The following is an 18,938-nucleotide window of genomic DNA, read 5'->3' as shown; positions in this document are numbered from 1 at the left end:
GTTCCGCATGCATCATGGCAGCTATAATGATAATTTCTAGGCAAGGATAAAACAAGAGTACATTAAATATATTTATGATCTCATGAGCTGCAATCAAATAGAAAACAACACTTTTCACAGGGAAAATCAGGTGCTGCTCACATACGTTAATGAGCAGCAATTTAGCACGCTGGATGAAGATGTTCTCAAGTCTTTCACCTTTTTGTACTGAAACTTTCCCAACAATACTTATTTATTCCATGTCTAGCAAAGTATTCATTCCTGTACATAATTTTAAGCAGATGAGCAGCTTTAGTGAAGCTGAAAGATCTACTTATTGGCTTAAAGATACTCATACACTCAAGTGCACTGCTGGATCAGAGCCTACAAGCTGCGAAGGATGCTTACTAGCTACAAAATCCGTTGAGACACACAGGAATTGTAAGCTCTCAGGACTTCTCCGTATGTTATGACCTCACTTGGAGCTTCTGATCAGTTGCCTAACATTTACTTAGCTGTTAGCACGCTGTTAGTTAATGTGTAACAACTGCAACAAACCCTGAAAATAATGTATTTCAACCAGCTAGCTGCAAGTCACTAAGTTTTATTTAAAATCTCTATAAAAAATCTATATAAAAAGCATAGTCACATTTCTACAAATATGACCGTATAAGTCATTTAAGCTTAATTTAGAGTGTAATAAACCTCAACTTTCGATTTGGGTTCTTCTCAGGTCTTCTTGGAAAAAACAAAGAGAAGAAAATATTTTTTGCAGTATAAACATTACTTCAATTATTACTGATACACACTGAGAAAATTAGACAGTATTCTCTTTATCAATAAAACTGTGAGCTGAGTTTGTTGCTGTTGAGGTTCAAATAAAAAGTCCTAGTAAATACACATTAATCCTTTGAAAAACAGGACAAGGAATAGCAAGTTTGTTGGTGCCTTCCAAAGATGACTGCAGTCAATTTCTGTTTGAATTCTGAGTGAGTTTTCATATGCCTAGTATTATAAGTATTTAAAGTCATGAAACCCTCCTGTTGGTATAGAAAAACATATGAATTATCATACAAGAATAGATCATGGTCTATTTATACTGCTACATGACAGAGACGGTCAGTAGATGGAAAGAATAAAAGCTGTAGCTGGTGGCCTTCAAGTAGAATGCACTTATATTAATACATTATTATATATACCCCTCATATAATTTATTTGACTCTCTAAGTACACAGCATTTAAGTTGGTTAATGAGGATGAAATTAGTACCAATTCAATGATGGCCTTAAATCAGTTAGCTCAGGAAGACTACCCCTGTCACCATGGCAGCGTGGTCCTAAGAACAGGTCGTAAACACATCAGAGGACGTGAGCAAACACTCAGGAGCATGGCTATTTCACTATCACTCCCCTATGGTTACCTGAACTAGCACATCTAAATCTGGTATGGGTAAATCACTGCAGCGATAACAGTCTTGTGAAGAACACCTCTGATGCTCATTCTATAGATTTGTTCTTCATTGAGATTTCCAGTTGAAATACCATCCACAAATTGCCCAAGCTACAGTCCGCAGGACATTTTCTGTCTGTGAACAAGCTGTGGAGTTTGTAACCTGTTCTCAACTGCCCCCAACCTTCAGGCCACAGCACCCTTTCCACATCTTGTGAAAACTATAAATCCAGAATATGACAGATGGGAAGCCAAAGGGCTCCTCAAGAAAGACAGCAGAAGCAAGATGGTACTGGCACAAAAACAATTCATCCAGCTGGTGTTCTCCATCCTGACCATTCCTGAGAGTGAAGACAACTAGGAAATGGCTGCAAGAAATGCCTGGACAGTGGTGGCCCACGTCTCTGGCCACCTTCTCTCAAAGCAGCCTGGAAGCCAAGAGGCACTTGCCTGTGTCATGGGTAGTGCAGCACATGCAAAGAAAGCCCAGTGCCTCCAAGACTCCATCCATGAAGATGCCGGCTGGCAGATCTGAACCTCTGCAGTAGTCCCAAACACGTGATAGCAGAGCGCCGAGACCTCACCAGGCTTTCAACGCTGGACATCACCAAAATCTACTGTAGATAAACAGTAAGTCTGTGAGTGCAATCTGTATCGAGAACATCAGATAGATGTGTAAACACTTGGAGTTTCTTTCTTTCATTGTAAAAGCTATAAAAGGGAAACAAAAATACTGCAAACAATTGCAGTCATATTGAATCCAAGCCCAAAGTCCTTGAAAAGACAGCTTTGCAAAGGTGACGGTGTGTGATTTCATATTCAGTGGACCTTTGCTACGGTAGTAGCAGTGGGAGAGCACAAGGCAGGTAAGGAGGAGAGGGAGAGGGTTGCTGAGCCCCTGTGGGACAGCTGGAGACTCACACAGCACAGAAAGAGCAGAACTACTGATAGCTGCCTCTGCCACTTCACTGCCCACTCAGCCTCCTTGATGGAAACAAGCCTAGACTCCTGCATCCCATTAATCCCTGTCTGTTGTCACAACAGCTCCCTGGAGGCTTTTAAAGACAGTTTAACCTAAACCAAAGTAACGCAGGGGCTAAAGCATCCCCAGGCAGCTCTGGCAGCCAGGACACTGCACAGCTACCTCACGCCTACTGCGCTCGGAAGGGCTATGTTCTGGCCAGAAGAAGCTTTCTGATTTCTATATTTAATTTGCTCAATGTGGAAATGAAAAACTGTGTTTTACTACCTATCAGCACCACAATATATACTGGAGCTGTGACATTCATGCTGGGATTTTTGCATTCTGCATGTATCATGCTGGAAAACTATTAAGCCCATTTATTTGAACTATAAAGGTACAAATCACTTTGTCTCCAAATATATCCTGTAAGCCCGCTGCTAGCTATCCACTACTTATCTTAGTGGCTCATTAAAAAAAAAAGGGGCGGGGGGGGGGGCAAAAAGTAGCTTTAGTACGCATACATATGCACAATAGCATCCAAATGTGAAGGCCAGTTTTCAAAAGCACACCAAAAGTCAACCCTCAGTGGGATGTACTTCTACAATTACTTTCAATTTCAACTTTTCAACACAGAGCTCTTCTTGAAAACATTAAACAATACATAGCTGTTTTCACGAGCATTAGAAACAGCATTTCAGTCAAGTTTATTTTTTGTAAGAAAACATTATGTGTATAATCATGGAAAACAAATGAGATAATTGATTGTCTTACACAGTCTATCACAACTGAGCAACACAACTTGAATTCAAGCTGTGCAGTATCAGTCCACAAAGCTAAAATAAATGAAAGATTCTTATAACTTACACAGTTAAGAAATGCGATGAAATCACTAGTTACTTCTTGACCCTGTATAAATATTTATATACATTAGCATCTTCATGTATGTATCGATAACATTATCTTTGTGTTTTTAAAGGATTCAAACACTGCAATCAGGAATAAGTTGAAAGGAGCAAGGACCACATCTCCTTTTGCAAAACAGACTTTATAAAATAGTGCAGATCAAAAGGAAAGTTCCTCAGGGTCTCTGGTAACAAAGATTTTTATGACTATTTTGTAGAAATTTGCAAGCTGAAAATACTTACTACCCTCAAAAGAAAATAAAAACACTGTCAAATTCAACTGAGTTTCTAAAGCTGTGATGCAACACCTCATGAACTGCAGTTCCTGACATCAGGGTAAGTTATGCACGTAACCTAATGTAACCTCTCTTCCATGAAGCATGTATTTTGTCTGAGGGTTGGTGGTTTTGGCTGCTGTTTTTTTTCCTGGGTTCATCTATTTTTGAGTGAGTACAGTCTCCATTACAAAACTTCGATGAGCCTGGAGTCTCAAGATCTTCTTTGAGGGCTTAATGCAAGGATCCTTGTGGTGAACACAGAGATCAACTTAATTTACTCTGAGCTTTGCTTTGTGCCTTTTATTCATGTTAGAGATAATTATTATTTAATACATATATATATATTGCAGAAGCAAAACCAGTGCAAATCATCATCACCTTTCAAAACTAGCAAAATAGACCCCCAAAACATTGCTGAACTGCTGCAGAGCTGCTTCAGCTTCTACAGGATATTCTTTCACTGTATGCTGTACCTAATGTCAGGCATTGCAAAAATTTCCACTACCTCATCCCTGCTAATTTGGTCTTTGGTCTTTCCATTGATAGAGATAATCCTCTTCCATTAAAAAAAAAAAAAAAACGGCCGGACCATATTTGGTATAGCTATAGGTGTTGTACAGCCAGTAATCACCTTACGGGATTAGAAGGGGGTGACAGGTTACAGTGCTCTGTCTTGTAGTAGGCTTTTTTCCTCAAAATTTCCCACCTTTCCTATCAGTGCAGCTTCAACAGTGGGAGAAATGGTAGGATCATTAGCGTACGAGATCCACCGCAAGCACTGATCAGAGCAGTCATCTAGCAAGTGCAGCAGCTAAAGCATTGACAGCTTCTTCAGAGCAGTCTTTTCCACTTTGTTACCACTGCACAGTAACTTAATTATCCAGAGTATGTAATTAAAACAATATGCTGGCACAGATAGGTCTCAAGTCTACAACATAAATCTTGTCCCTTGGAAAATCTGTTATTAGTTAGAAGTATACAATATCTAGAACAGCCAATGGAATATCTGAGGCTAGTTATCATGTAGGTGCTATTACCCTAACTAAGAGTAGGCATAGCAAAACATTTCAATAAACATTTCTATATAATATGCAACTGGAAAACATTGGCCTTTCCCACACAGCAATCAAGGGACAAACAATGTAGGAAATCAATGAGAAACTCAACATTTTCCTAAATGAAAACTTCATTTTCTTGCCTTTGCTCTTTTCTATGTGTCGGTATCTTTTATTTGAATGTAAGCTTGCAGTTCCTGCTTTTCAGCTTGCCTGAAGGTTGGAAAAGTGAAAAATCATACATACCTTCTCTGTTTTTGTACCTCTCACCAGTTGTGTGGGCAACAGGAAGGCTGACCTTCCTGACCACAGCAGATAAAGAAATAATTCAGACAGGAAAAATACAAAAAGGCAGTACCACAGCCTAGCCATTGATGAAGAGCAAGGCAGAGCTGCAATCTTTCTGCCAGGAGGCAAAGTTCAAAGGACTGTACTAGAAAGGTCCAAACCCTCGGGGAAAACCCATACATAAAGTGCACATTTCACCTTGTTGCAAGTTGGGGACCGGGCTTGCAGAGGGTTAATATTAATGGTGACAACTACTTGGAATACTGAAACATCACACTAGACCCCCTTATGGGAACTTAAGCTCTTTCTTCCTACAGAGCTGCTTCATGTGACACCATATGCCTAATGATAAACTGCAAGCAACGTTGAAAAAAATCTACTGAAACTGCAAACCAAATTTACTACCCAAAGTCAGAAGTATAAATATGCAAAGAGCTGGAGGGTCATTTGAAATTCTCTCTCAAGTAATTACTCATCCAATCTCTACAGAAATTCACCTAGCACTTCCTGCATTAAAATTTTGTGGTGGGTAGTCGCTGCCCAGATCCAAAACAGAAGATCAGTTATGTAGAAAATTATCTCCAGGAAATTAAATCTTTCTATCTGAAAAACTTACTGAAATTTGTACAACTAAATGGATAGATTTTGATTTAAAAAATAATTTTCCAACCACATGTGAAGCTCTAAAACTTAGAGTTTAGGACAAAACTGTATCTGTCTGTCTGTACTGAATTTTCCCTAGCAAATATAAACAGTAACATGTATGCTAAATACTGCAGTAAGCACCCGTCTTTCCTAAATGCATATGTTAGAAGGTGTAGCAGAAAAGTAACTTTGTTTGCCTTATTTACATGATCACTTATGAGAGTTCTCATTATAACATGAAAAATACGTTTTTTAAAGACTTTCCCTGCTGAAACCCAGGGCATGAAGGGTCTAGATATGTAAGGCAGTTACATATTTGAAAGTTAACCAGCAAATAAAAATTAATTATAGAACCTTGTGCTATGCAAGCATTGCGGTTTTTTTCTTGAACATCATTAATTCATGACAACATAAATGTCTCTTCAAATTAAAAAAGCTCTGAAATTATGACCGGTGCCAGAGAAGAATCTGACCCCGAATGGGTTGCCTGAAACAGAACATGTGGTCGCTCTGGTGGGGATCACAGCCACTGCTGCTCCAGAGTTCACCTCTTTGTTATCCTATTTAAAAAAAAAAAAATAAAAATATATATTTCCTAGATGAATCTTAGAATCAAATTTACTTGTTAAGGCTGGAAAACAACTGAAAAATAAGTGCAACTTCAAGCCCATGTAAATGTATTTTCCTTAAATAAAAAAGAAAATGCATCAATACAGTTCTGTAGGCAACTGATGAAATCATCATTTGCCTAGGAGGGACTTTATGATTATTCAGGTGCGTGGCTGGTATTACTTTCATTGTATTAAATGAAATCATCCCTATAGATTGTAGGGTTACAGAAGTAAGACAGACTGAAGTCTACCGGAGAATCTTTTTCCTTTTTATTATTATTCTAAAAATTATGATTATGACTTGTACTGCAGTAAGGCCCAGGAGATGCTGCCATGGACACCAGTCCATGTTTCTTCCCAGTTTAAAATTAAAGAAAATGTACTTTCTAGGATGTGCATCTCTGCAACACACGTGGAAAGCCTCACAAACAGGAAAAAAAAAGTCAAAATTATACAAGGTTTAGCCTAGTCTGAGCCGTCCCCCATTTCCGTTCCTTGAGCACATCTGTCTCCAGTGTCGGGTTACTGGTACGCATTCCTTCTGCCTGATGACCACCATTTTCTTCCGGAGCACTGTCACCCCCCCAGGCAGGAAAGGCAGCTGAGCTCAAACAGGCAGAGAAGTTTGTGGGGGTTTTTTTCTCCAGAAAAAGCATAAAATGCAAAAGAGGAGAAATGGGGGTTAGTTTCTGAGCTGGTTTTCATTTCCAGGCACAGATTAAAGTTATGACAAAGTCCATCATCTTCTCATGAAATCATAATTTTCGAGGTAATGACTTTTGTCTAGAAAAAGTAGTCTTCATGATTATAGTCAATGAAGAAGGCAAACGTTATATTTGGCTTCTGATGGCTTCAGCCCAGGATGAAGAAAAAACATCCTTTATATTCGTGGCTGGCGCATAGACCCAATAAAACCATGAGATAATAATCCCAACGAAATTTGTGGTGAAAAACAACCACAGCACAGACACCTAAACAACATTTCAAAATTTATCCCTTTAAGCATTTCTTTGCCAACTTTTTCCCCTCAAGCAGCGACTCACATAATTTTTTTGCATTTTTTCTTTCATTTGTTGCACAGCTCATATACCGTCTTGCAATGTAATGGAAAGCAACTAGGAAAAGCCTAGAACTTTTCCTAATGACATTTGCCATTGGACTTGATTATTTGCTTCACCAAATTCTTTTGAAGTAAACAGTCTTATCCCTGATCTTGTCTGGTTAGTCAAATAATTCTTCCAGATCAGCAGGATGGATGAATTTGGGGAACACAAAGTTAGAAAACCTGATTAGAAACTCTGATATTAAATCTTATCTGACAATTCTAAGCCAAAATAAACAGGGATTTTCACAGTTATCATCACTCTGCTAAGCATTTGGCATGTGTTCTCATAGCACAGTAGAGATCCATAATTATCAATGTATTTTTATGGATCTCTAGGAGGGGGAGAGATATTATCCAAGGGGGTATCCAAGATGCAGAGATGGAAACCAGTGTTACCATATCTAACAATTTTGTTAGATACTAACAATTTTGTTAGTACAACCTGTACTTCAGAAGCTCTGTTTGTCTTTTGATATTGATAGCATTCTCAAAGATTAGTGACAAGCACTGTTTTTCACTAGAGTTTATAGTTACGTGCTGGCCTTCAAAGGAAAGGTAGGATTCAACTTCTGACCAGCAGTCCAATAGGGAACGCTAATTAATCCCTTACTCCTTACTAGGAAGTGCCCAATTATCTTTCTCTCCCGTTGTTATCATCCAACTCTGCCTATTCTACTTCTTATTACTATTAATTTTCCTGCTCCTACCTATTATTTTGACTTTTGTGCTTCCAATCCTCTTAATATAACTCCTGTCATATACAACTGTTCTCAGAAAAAGGCATCTTTCTGTAAAAAAGCATCTACACTCAGTCCTTCCACCTCCCTGCAAAATTTGACTTAAAAATGTAACACCACTTGCTCTCTCATTTAAATTATCAAAACATTTTATATTTTTCTATATGTGACAAAATAATTTGATATTCCCTCAGTCACTTTTCCCCTGTTTCTCCCAGTCTTATTCTTAAAAATGGCATAATCATTTCAAATTATTTTTTCCCCAAATAAATAAATAGGCTGTAACAGACACTCTGTACTGAAAATGTCATGCAGAACAATTTATATCCTGTGAAGTGATACAGTACTGAATATGACTTACCGAAATGTGTCAAGCAAAAGACAATGCCATGTGTGTTGCTTACAGTTAATCTTTGATACCCAGGAAAGGCAGTTCTAAATTTTCCGTGTTGTAACTTTTGAAACTATTTCTGCTAACCGTGTTTTTCACTTTCTGGAAGTAAACTGATAATTTGACTATTTTGATCCTATCAAGGGGGAGGTAGGGAACAGAGTACCTGCTGGAAAAATAGCAATGATATAGGTAAATGCTGAAACCATCATCCTTTTATCGTGTTCCTTTCAGATTATAAAAGAGAAGGGAAGCTTTTGATTCAAAGAACTACCTCTTCTAGCTCATAAAACATTATCTACAGACCTCCAGCTTTCCTATGTACTTTACATTCTCTTTCCTCTAAAGCCAATTAAAAAAACAACAACAACAACAAAACCACAACCAAAAACCAAACAGCAAACCATAAAAAAAGCAGAAACATTACATCATTACATTTTGTCTAGCTGTTCTTTGCCTAATTTCAAGTAGTGGTATGCCATATGAAAATAAGTACCTGAAGGAAATCTGCTTGCAAAAGAACTATAAATTCTAGAGTGGGACTGTAATAATACAGTTTAGAAATTTCTTCAGTGGGTAAGCATCAAAATATTACTCTAGCTTACATGAAAATTACAAGAAATCTGTGATGCTCATGTTATAGTGACTTGGATTCATATAAACCTTTGTAAACTTTTGCGAAGAGTTAAGCATGGATTGAATAGCTCGAAGTAAGCTAAGGTTTAAAAAAATATACATAAATATTGCACTTAAATATTGTATCTTACTCAACTCCCTGAAAATGTAATGTCTCCTCAGAAAGCCTGTAAACTTCACCAAATACAGGTGCAGAAGAGGCCTAGATAGCCCGAGGGACTGGCAATGGTCTATGCATTCCTTCTACCCTTTTAGCTATCTACAGAGTCCCTATCACTTTGAAGTCTATACTACTTTTCACCTGAAGGTTATGAGTCTGAACCTTATATAGCTCACCGCTGAATGAAAGTCATGACCATTTACAGGGCTGTATGAACGAGGTGGCCAGCGTGTTCTCATTCATGGTGAACAAGTGAACATGGTGAACAACATCCCTAAAGGCGACCCTGCGGAGGGGTGAGATTTAGGATATTGAGGACGTAACCCTGATTCTGTCACAAACTCGCTGTGTGAGCTAGCCACACCACTTCTCCACCACCTTTCTATCTGAAATGACACACTCTTTAGGACAATTCTGTCACTGGCACCATGGGACCCTGATTTCAGCTGAAATCAGTATCGAGCTAGTGGCATCAATACTAAACAGAAGTCTAGTTTAAAGGCCAGAGATTGTACAGAGAAAACATAAGGACCACCAACCTGAACAGATGAACACCGGGAAGCATGTGCTGCTTATGACAGATCAATGTGATCAGTCAGCAGAGGATTTCCTTTGTTACTGTTTTGTCCAAGACATCTTCCTCAGCAGTCTTGACATCATTTTAAAACAATAACATTAATAATTATTCCCGCCATGCATTCAAGCTGCAAGTTGCCTTTCAATTCATACAGAACGGACATACTTTACCCAGACAAATCAAGTAACCCAGTAATGATGTATAACTCCATGAGGAGGGGCTAGCATGCACTATTGAGTTAAACAGGCTTTTAAAGAAAATGGGAAAACCCACAAGGGAAAAAATACAGGGGCAATTAAATTAAAAAAACTTATATTCCACTCTTTAGGGAATTAGGCAAAGAACAACTTTAGTCAACTTTTGATAATAGTAGTGTTTCATCTGTGCAGAAATGTAGTCTTTCCTGCTATTTTAAACCACAAACTTTTTCCAAAACCGGACAAATTTTCGTTTTCCAAATCACTAGGTGCTGTTCCATCCCAAGAAATCAGCAGGTTGAAAATAAGAAACGGACCAGTTGAATTTTAACTGATGGCTGTAATTCCCTGGGTTTCAAAACCATCACTGCTGCTAACACATTTAGCGAAGTTTGCCTGTCTTCTCTTCAGGCTTGCATATCTGCACTGTCATCACACCAGCTCTTTTCAGCGTAGTTTAAAGCGAGCTCTCACCACAAGCTAGTAAAAATATAAGAGGATGTACAGGTGGGCTATGCAACCGTAACGTCCTATCCAGAGCTGCTTTCCCCAACACGGCACTGTTGTACCAGTTACATCGTGTAAGACTTCTATTTTACCCGACATGGTAAAAAAAAAAAGAAAAACAAAAAACCTGGCAAATTAATTCCAGAATATTCTGATCCTTTAAAAATACTTGCCGGTACAAAAGACACCCATTAGCCTTAACTGCTACAGTTTCACTTTGAATAGCCACAACTTCGCAGCTACTTTAGAGAAGAGAGAAAGCATTCGAGCTGCGTGGAGGGCCGTGCGTGGGGGGACTTCACAGCCCTCGCTTTCAGGAGGGACAAAGCGGGGGGAGGCCTTCCTGCCGCAGCCATTGCTTCTGCATGTGGGACCAATATGGGCAATGAAAAGTTTAAACAGTTGCAAATGGGGGAGGGAACATCGGGGCTTGTTTTACATATTTTTTTCCTGCCTGGGTTGAATTTAAAGTGAAGTCGCCGCATTGTTCAGGAGGCTCCTTGCCCCGAACGCATTGACAGAAGCTACTGTTTACACGGACTTTTCATTCCTGCATTGTTTGCTTATGGAAAATAAGGGGGAGTGACACAAAAAAAAAAAAAAAAAAAAAAGAGGAAAGGCAGAAGGGAAGAGGGAGGCACTGACCGCAGTGCAGACCAGGAGCCTTGCCCCTGCCTGATCATTAACCTTGCTGGAAAACGCCGCCGGGGGCCGGCTCCCCAGCTTGCCACTGGCCTGTGAGCCAGGCGGGGGGCTGCCGGCCGCTTCCAGCCACGCGGGCCGGTGTTCTGTACATTTCGTCGCCTATATATATATACCCAGCGACACCCTCGGAGCGCGCTTCTACGCTGACGGCAGACATGAGACTCCAGCTGCTCCTTTGCATCGTGTTCTTTCTCCTGGCCAGCCTCCTCCCTGCCGACGGGCACAGGCCAGGTGAGCGATGCCTCAGCGCGACGGGACGTGCCGGGGGGGTCGTGCCCGCCGCGGGCACTCCGGCCTGTTGGGCTAGCCGCATCCACGGCGGGCTTTCCGCCCTCCACTGCGGGCGGGTCTGTGGGTGCCTGGCTGCCGCTGCCACGCGTTTTACGAAGGGTTTTTGCAGCCTGGATACGTGCGCTTCATCTCTACTTATAGCGGCAGCGTGAGATGATGCATCAGGTATCCCAGGAGCCTGGCAGCTTTGGGGGGGGCTGCAATAAATGAGGACTCAAGGTAGGCAGCTGTTGCAAGCCTGCTCCCGGGGAAGCACGTCCGGCACGGGAGGAGCGGCGGAGGGCACCGGTAGCCGCCCGGGGAGCGCCGGGGCCGGGGCCGGGGCCGCCCCGTCCCGGGAAGCGCAGGACGCTCGCCCCCGCGCCGCGACTGCCGGGGCGCGTTGCCGGCGACCTCCCCTCAGGCCCTGCCTGCCTCTCTCTCTCCGCAGCCAGCCTGGCCCTGCGCAGGAAGCTCCACCGGCACGGCTGCTCCCACCGGCGCTGCATGCCGCTCCACTCCAGGGTGCCCTTCCCCTGAGCCCCCCGCCGAGCGTGGGCGAGGTAATCCGCGCGTGTCGGGTGATGACGCCAGGAGGGCGCAGTGACGGCCGCCTAAGAGGCGTTTGACGACGGGTGCGATTTCACCCGGCCTCCGGTGGTTCGTCCTGAAAAAGGGGGCGTTGGGCGGGCGCTCCCCCTGAGCCCCCCGGCGGGCGCCCGGCTCGCGCGGGGCGCGGGTCTCGCCGCCCGCCGCGTTATCCCCGCCCGGGCCAGCGCTCCCCGCGCAAATGCCTTCGCTGAGGCAGGGCGGGAAGCGCCTGGGTCTGCTGAGCAGGACGAACTAGTGCCCTGCAAAGCTTTAAGCCTCTTGGCAAAGCTGCGGGGCGAGCAGCGTGATGAGCGTAAAGGAGGCACAAAGCGGCAGCTGGAGCTGGAGAGGAGGCTCCGGGACTTCAAGCGCTGACACTTCTTTCATGTTGGATGCAGGGCAAAGTCACCTCACTCAGCCCGTCAGTAACATGAAGGTAGTAGCATTTACCCACTTCAAAGGGGACTGTAATTCTTAATCATTGTCAGCGAAACACTTTGAGCTCCTTGGATGAAAGGCTATACAAGTGCAAAGCATTAATGCTTTATAGCTGATGAGGGCATATACATTCAAATACTAAGTGGCCGCAGAAGCACACAGGTAGCATTTGCAAATAGGGTAGGCATCAAAAGGAAACCAAGGCGCTCCTGCAATTTAAGGATGAATAAAACATGCAGTCACTAGTTTTGCATCTTCTAAACTCATTATATAGTAAAATAATGTCGTAGCCCCAGGCATGACAGCATCATAAATAAATTATGGCAGAACCTGCACTCCGTGGACACAAGATGTTTCCATTTACTAAGCGGTTAACAGTGAAAAAGAGACCAAAGTCAAACTTTTAACAACCCTATACCAAGAATCTTGTCAATGCATAAACTGCCTGGGTGAGAAGAGCCTACACCGCTCCCAAAACAGCCATGCAAAGAGGTGCCATTCCACTCTATAGTGCTGGCCTATAAACACGTGGAATGCGCATATGGGATGGTAAACTGGCAGGTTTGTGAGGCTGAAAAAAGATTACCGTATCTTAAGTTTAATCTCAGGCAGGCTGCATACTGAGTGGCAGAACTGAGCTGCAAGTAGAAAGAGGGACACGCCAGAAGGATGCTTTACTACTGAATGCCACGTCTCCTCCACCATTATTGAAATGAATGCGTTGAAATGAATGTGTTCATTTCAATAAGAGACAGATTAAATGAGATTCCTTCATCAGTTTAAGCACAAACCTGAAAAGATAAGCAATCAGATCAATTCACTCAGCATGCAGACACTGAATGACAGGGACAGGGGAATTTAGGTCCAGAGACTTCTTGAATCACTTCTGAATGGCTTGCTTCAGTTCCTAAGAAAAGTAAATTTAACCCCACTTCCTCCAGTTCAGCATCCATAATCTGGAGACTGTCTGTGCAGAAAGCATCTACGTTTTCTCTAACGTGCTCTGAAACAGCATATAATGCATTTTGCTTGAGGCTGCAGTAGCTGCACAATACATGAGCACTTACACTGGAATTATTTTCCCTACAGAATATCAAGATAAAAGCTATTTTCAGTGTTATCTCCTTTTACGTGGGGAGCCGATTTCTTTTAACAAAAGTCAATAATGAAGCAAAACAGTGTACTTATTAATTCATAATGTATTTTCTAGACATTTAGCTACAGATAATTCTGCTTCATAAAGCTGTTTAGAAATCCATGAAACTTCACTGGGGAGTAAGGGGTGACAGGCACCTGAACCAACTCCAGTCATCATTGTGGGTGCTCAGCTCCTTTATCTTAAGTAGGATTTACCAGCTACGTTTACATTCCCTTCCAGTTTTAGTCCTAATTCAGCAAATATTTACATGCCTGGGTAACTTGACTCATGTGAGTAATCTTCTTGATCTCAATGGAGTTGTACATATGGATAAAGCTATTTGCAGATGCAAACAGGATGGATCCTTAAGCCTGAATTTCAACAGGTGGTTGAAAGTGGGATGACTGTAGCAGCATTCTTTTTCGCAGCAACATTTGAAATGACGAGGGGATTGAACTTGATTTTTCATCGGTTACATAGGCAAAACACAGGACCAAAAAAAAGTGGGAAAAACCCCTTATATTAGAGGCCTTCTCGCTTTTGGCTTTTTGATTGTTTTTTCTTAACCCTTTAGCTGAAATTTCCAAATTAAGAAACATTATCCCAAATTTCAACCATGTATTTAATAAAGAATATATTCTCTTTTGTATGAGACAGTTTACTAAATCTCTCATTAATGCCTGTTTCTCTCCTTTTTTTTCACAGCAATTTCATAATGGGCTTTTCAGTGTTTTAAAGGAGCAAGAACTAAACTGATGGAGAAGTTAGTCAGAAGTCTAGATCAACAACAGCTGACCTGATAGAGCCAGCACTGTCCCATCTTCAGCAGTCCTGTCTGTCACATTCTGCAAGACCTGAGGCAAAGGCCCTGGGACTCACACCCTAAGAAAGGGGGGGGGGGGGGGACAACCAAGGGTGGTGATGGGAGGATGTACACGAAACTCATCTGGTTGAAGCATTCCATATAAATTCTTTGGCTCTCATAACGGCCAGTGAAAGTTAAAGACCAAATCAAACATCAGGCACCTGAGTTGGATTTCCAGCGGCATTAAGAAGGACCTGGCCAAGGGGACTCTTAATGGTCTGTACTGTTCAGACTGAGAGAAATCGGACATGCTGTTGACTATTCAATTCAGGCTGTGCGCAGGGCAGTATTTAGGGTGAAATAATGTCAGACTCCAGCACAGAACTGTGAAAGTCCATTTTTTTTTTTAATACTTTTATATATTAATAATATATACATATATGTTTTAACACCTAACGTTACATCTTTATGGAATTACCTTAATAATAACGTAGAATGTATTACTGTAATAGTACCAAAGTCAGCACCACACTGGTGGTCCTACTGGCTTCATGTATAGTAAAAGCATAGTAAGAGTTTACAATATAAGAAAGCAAAGGGAGTATTATCCCTCGTTCTATAGATAGGGAGTTGAAGCACACAGAGATAAGAGATTAGCCAAGGGTCATGCAAAACTGATAACTCAGATCTCTCAAGTCAGGCCTTAAGGTCAAGCCCATCCTCCTGTCTAATGAGCTGTTACCGCAAAGCCTATCATTTGTTTTCTTAAACTGAGCTGCCAAACCAGACAGCTAAAACATACTTGAAAATTCAGTACTATAGAACCATTTGCTTAATAGTAGTTTTCCTAAAATACCCGCTACAGTATTATAAATAGAGCATAAAAATAGACCATTGAAAAGAAACCTTTGTTTGGTCAACCCCAGTGTTGTGTACTACTCTATTTCTGTCATTTAAATGAATGGGATATTTGGAACATGCCACTACAATGAATAAGAACTTCAAACAGAAAACAGGATGTTCTTTTCAGCACTGCAGGTCAAGAATACATTGAGCTTTTATTTTACTTTTTGTCTTTGAAAATATATGCTTCACATCTCCTTTTTATATCAGCAGAAATTACAAACCTACACATAAAGCAAAACATGGTAGCCCTTTCGTTAGAAGAACTAAAACAAACCTGAAAATAAGTCATACCCAGATTTTTAAGTCACTGCACTAGTCTTGAAATGTCAATGTTTTTTGTAAATTGCATAAAGATGAGCGAAGATTAGCCATGTCACAATTTAAATCCAGTATTAGAATTTTGTCCTGCAACACACTGTTTCTAATAAGTAAAAGAAGAACAATCAAGAAAACAAAATTTGACATCACACCATATTCTGGAGCTTTGGAAAATAATCAGTGCCATAAAAAGATGGTCAAACTTGTCTATAACAACAAACAGCCCTGCAGGTAAACCTTTGGAGTTTTGAAGAAAGCAGTTTTCCAAAATTAGAGGCATACTACCACTAATTTTATTTTTTAATTATTTATTTAACTTAGCCATGCATACATGTGTAAACTATCTGTGTTAAAAAGTACAGGCAAAGAGTATAGAAAAGCAAGAAAGGTGAAGAGTAACTATTTAACAGTTATGTCTTATGAGTATATGGATTTCATGTGGCACTGGATATTTTATATAACTATAATTATTCAGTTAACTTTGATAAAATTGTAAGAAACACATAATGTATCTATCAGAGAGCTATATATGCATGTTCCCTTGCAGATGTAGAAAATAAATAAAACAACAAGTACCAAAGTGTCCTAGGAAGCCCGTTGTCAGTCTACAAAATTATTGTAAATGTCTATTCTTTTTAGATATGCTGACAGAATCTTCTTTAAAAAGGCATTGATTGTGATCTTTGATAGATATGTTTATAAACTAGCTGGTTGATTGTACGTTTTGTAAAAAGATAGTATGCACTTCAAATAACAATGTCTCATTTTAAATAAACTTTGTACACTTTTCAAAATATATATTCTTAAGCTGTCAAAGGCAATGAATCTAAAGAAAAGGGAGAATTTGTCTCATTTCCCTGTGGATTCATATGGGATCAGCATGTAAAACTTCTTCTTACTCAATTTTGGACACAAATAAATAATAGTTATTCATGTAAATATTTTCCTCGCATTTTCTCTCTCTCTCTCAAAATAGAAAATTCTGATAAAAGCCATATAGAAAGAACTTAGTTTAAAACTGCTGGTTGGTGTATTCACAGCATGCTCTTACATGACATCATGATACTTTGATAGGATTACAGCAGAACCCAGACTACGCGTTGTCTTCGTGCCTAGAATAAGCAAGATTTTAAATTCTCTCAGAGTGGTAGGTCATAAGATCTGAATGTCCTCACAAATTAAAGAAAACAGTCTTTCCTTATTTCAAGACAAAAAATGAGTTCAGAAGTAGTCTGAAGTGTAGGAGAAGCTACAATGTGCGGTAACTTCTGTTAGAGGTTGGATTCTGTAAATTTCTAAGTGCTAGGTGTCTTGCACAGTAGAATTGGGAGAGCCAAGCGATGCTACTGCAGCACAACACTACATTGACATTTAACTTCAGTGGGAGCAGGGCTTCAAAGGAGCTTGTTTGCAGCCAAGCTGGACTTGCCTTTGACTTTGTTGAAACTACCCATTTTCATTTGATTTGGGCAACATAAGGTCCATCTGGTAAAAAGCATTTTGCATAATAACAGTGTGATTACATACATAAACATGAAGCATTTGGACACAGTGCTACAACAGCTGAACTGACTGAACTCTCCATGTGCATGTATGAGCGGACATTTGAAGGATGTTTGTAAAAATACAAATTGCTGTGCATTAAGTCAGAATTGATGTTTGCACAGATGCAGTCTAACAGAAGACTTGATCCAAAGGTAAATTCAGATCTCAAACTCTGAAAGCTACAATGCAAGTTTCTGAAACTTTGAATTAACTCCTTGTCTTGTAGAGATACATAGGAAAATTTTAAATTTTATTTGAAAATCAATTTCATTAAGTCTTTTAAATTATATTGGCTATTTTAGAGTGAAATACAAAGTGATGTAACAGCAGGTCAACAGGAAATAGAGGTAAATGTAAGGCTGCGGTGAGAAACAGCAGATTAGCGTGTTCCCAAAGGATAATAAACAATTCACCTCTTCCCTTTCCAGTATGGAAAAAAAGGAAGTTATAGAAGATTAAAGACTGGAAATATTTCCCTTACAACACATACATATGCTATAAATATCTCAGTGTCTGTACACACAAAGCCAACTTTTGCTAAGGGTCACATAAGATTTATATCAGCATCCATCAGGAGAAGCATTAGTATGGTAAACAAGTTTCAAATGTTTGACTATCATCAGACAAGTACAATGAGCATACTGATCTCTCCCTCTTGGCATGCCTTGTGCCCAGGCAGGGAGCCGCATTGCCTCCCCAGGAGAGCCAGCAGAAAGCAGCATGCTGGGGAGCACATCTGCCTCGGAGCAGGGCAAAGGCTGTTCTTGTGCCGTCTGGTGCAGAGGTGCCAGGGAAGGGGCCGAGGGCTGACACTTACCGGTGCCTGCAGTGCTTGCCCTGCTCTGGTAGCTCCTACTCAACAATTCTTTGTAGCCCTACCACGGCCGGAGGTTAGAAAGTGTTCAGGATGAGTAGTAGAGAGGGCTAGCTCCTATTTGGAGCTAGTGTACAAGTGTGAAGAGCCTTTTTTTTTTTCAGAAGCTTAAAGATACTAAGAAAACAAGATACAGCTGGGGTATGATAAAGGTATAAAAAATGAGGGTGGCTGTTGCAAGTTGTTAATCATTTGTGTACTTATGAGGAGCTATGAATTACAGGGTTGTGTAGTGCCAGGAAAGGGCAGGAGATGTGCACGTTCACACACGGCAACCTGCACTTTGCTTTCCAGCTGCCATGTTCCATGGAAAGCAATACTGCTGGTTAATCCAAGTTTTACTTTAAGCAGTCATGAAGGAGAGGAGGGGGGTATGAGTTATGCCCTCAAAATACAGCCAAGTTGTTCTGCTACACCATGCAGCCTATTCCTCTATGTTGGAGGGAAACAGGAGTAGCAGAGAAAGTATGAAGGGTGACGGAAAAACATTACCCAGGAAAGAGAATAAAACTAAACTTAAAGCTTCAAAATGAGTGCACAGCTATCCTTGCCATAACAGTTTTTGGCTAGTTTTAAGTGCCAAAACTGTGCTGTAAGAACTTCAGCATAACAGAAATTCTGCACAGATTGCCCGTTGGAACAGTCTTCACCAGCTGTGAGCTTAGAAATGACAGAATTCACACTTTTCCTTAGTTGCATTTATTGTGCATGAACTTCACAGTCACATTTTACTGCTTTTCATAGAAATTATATAAATTGATATACACAATCACATCAAAACCTGAGTTCTAAAACCAAAAACATTTGTATTTCTCACATGTATACTATAAAATCCTGGCTGCATTTTCAAGAAACAACAGTTAAGGA

At 40.7% G+C, this 18,938-nt stretch overlaps 1 protein-coding gene across 1 annotated transcript; it reads left to right on the top strand.

Moving 5' to 3' along the window:
* The first annotated feature begins 11,076 nt into the window (after positions 1–11,076).
* Positions 11,077–14,498, top strand: APELA (apelin receptor early endogenous ligand). The gene is made up of 3 exons (XM_075499245.1): positions 11,077–11,417; positions 11,908–12,019; positions 14,329–14,498. Exons 1-2 carry the CDS (start codon positions 11,342–11,344, stop codon positions 11,994–11,996), a joined length of 165 nt encoding a protein of 54 aa, XP_075355360.1. The 5' UTR covers positions 11,077–11,341; the 3' UTR covers positions 11,997–12,019; positions 14,329–14,498.
* The last annotated feature ends 4,440 nt before the right edge of the window (positions 14,499–18,938 follow it).

The sequence above is a fragment of the Mycteria americana genome, chromosome 4 (genome assembly GCF_035582795.1).
Source record: "Mycteria americana isolate JAX WOST 10 ecotype Jacksonville Zoo and Gardens chromosome 4, USCA_MyAme_1.0, whole genome shotgun sequence".
Lineage (NCBI taxonomy): Eukaryota > Metazoa > Chordata > Aves > Ciconiiformes > Ciconiidae > Mycteria > Mycteria americana.
This window is presented reverse-complemented; position numbering and strand designations above follow the sequence as displayed.

Bases quoted from the DNA above. Each gene is read 5' to 3' on its own strand.
- APELA (XM_075499245.1), top strand. From the start codon at position 11,342: ATGAGACTCCAGCTGCTCCTTTGCATCGTGTTCTTTCTCCTGGCCAGC. The intron at 11,418-11,907 runs GTGAGCGATGCC...CTCTCTCCGCAG, and splicing joins TGCCGACGGGCACAGGCCAG to CCAGCCTGGCCCTGCGCAGG.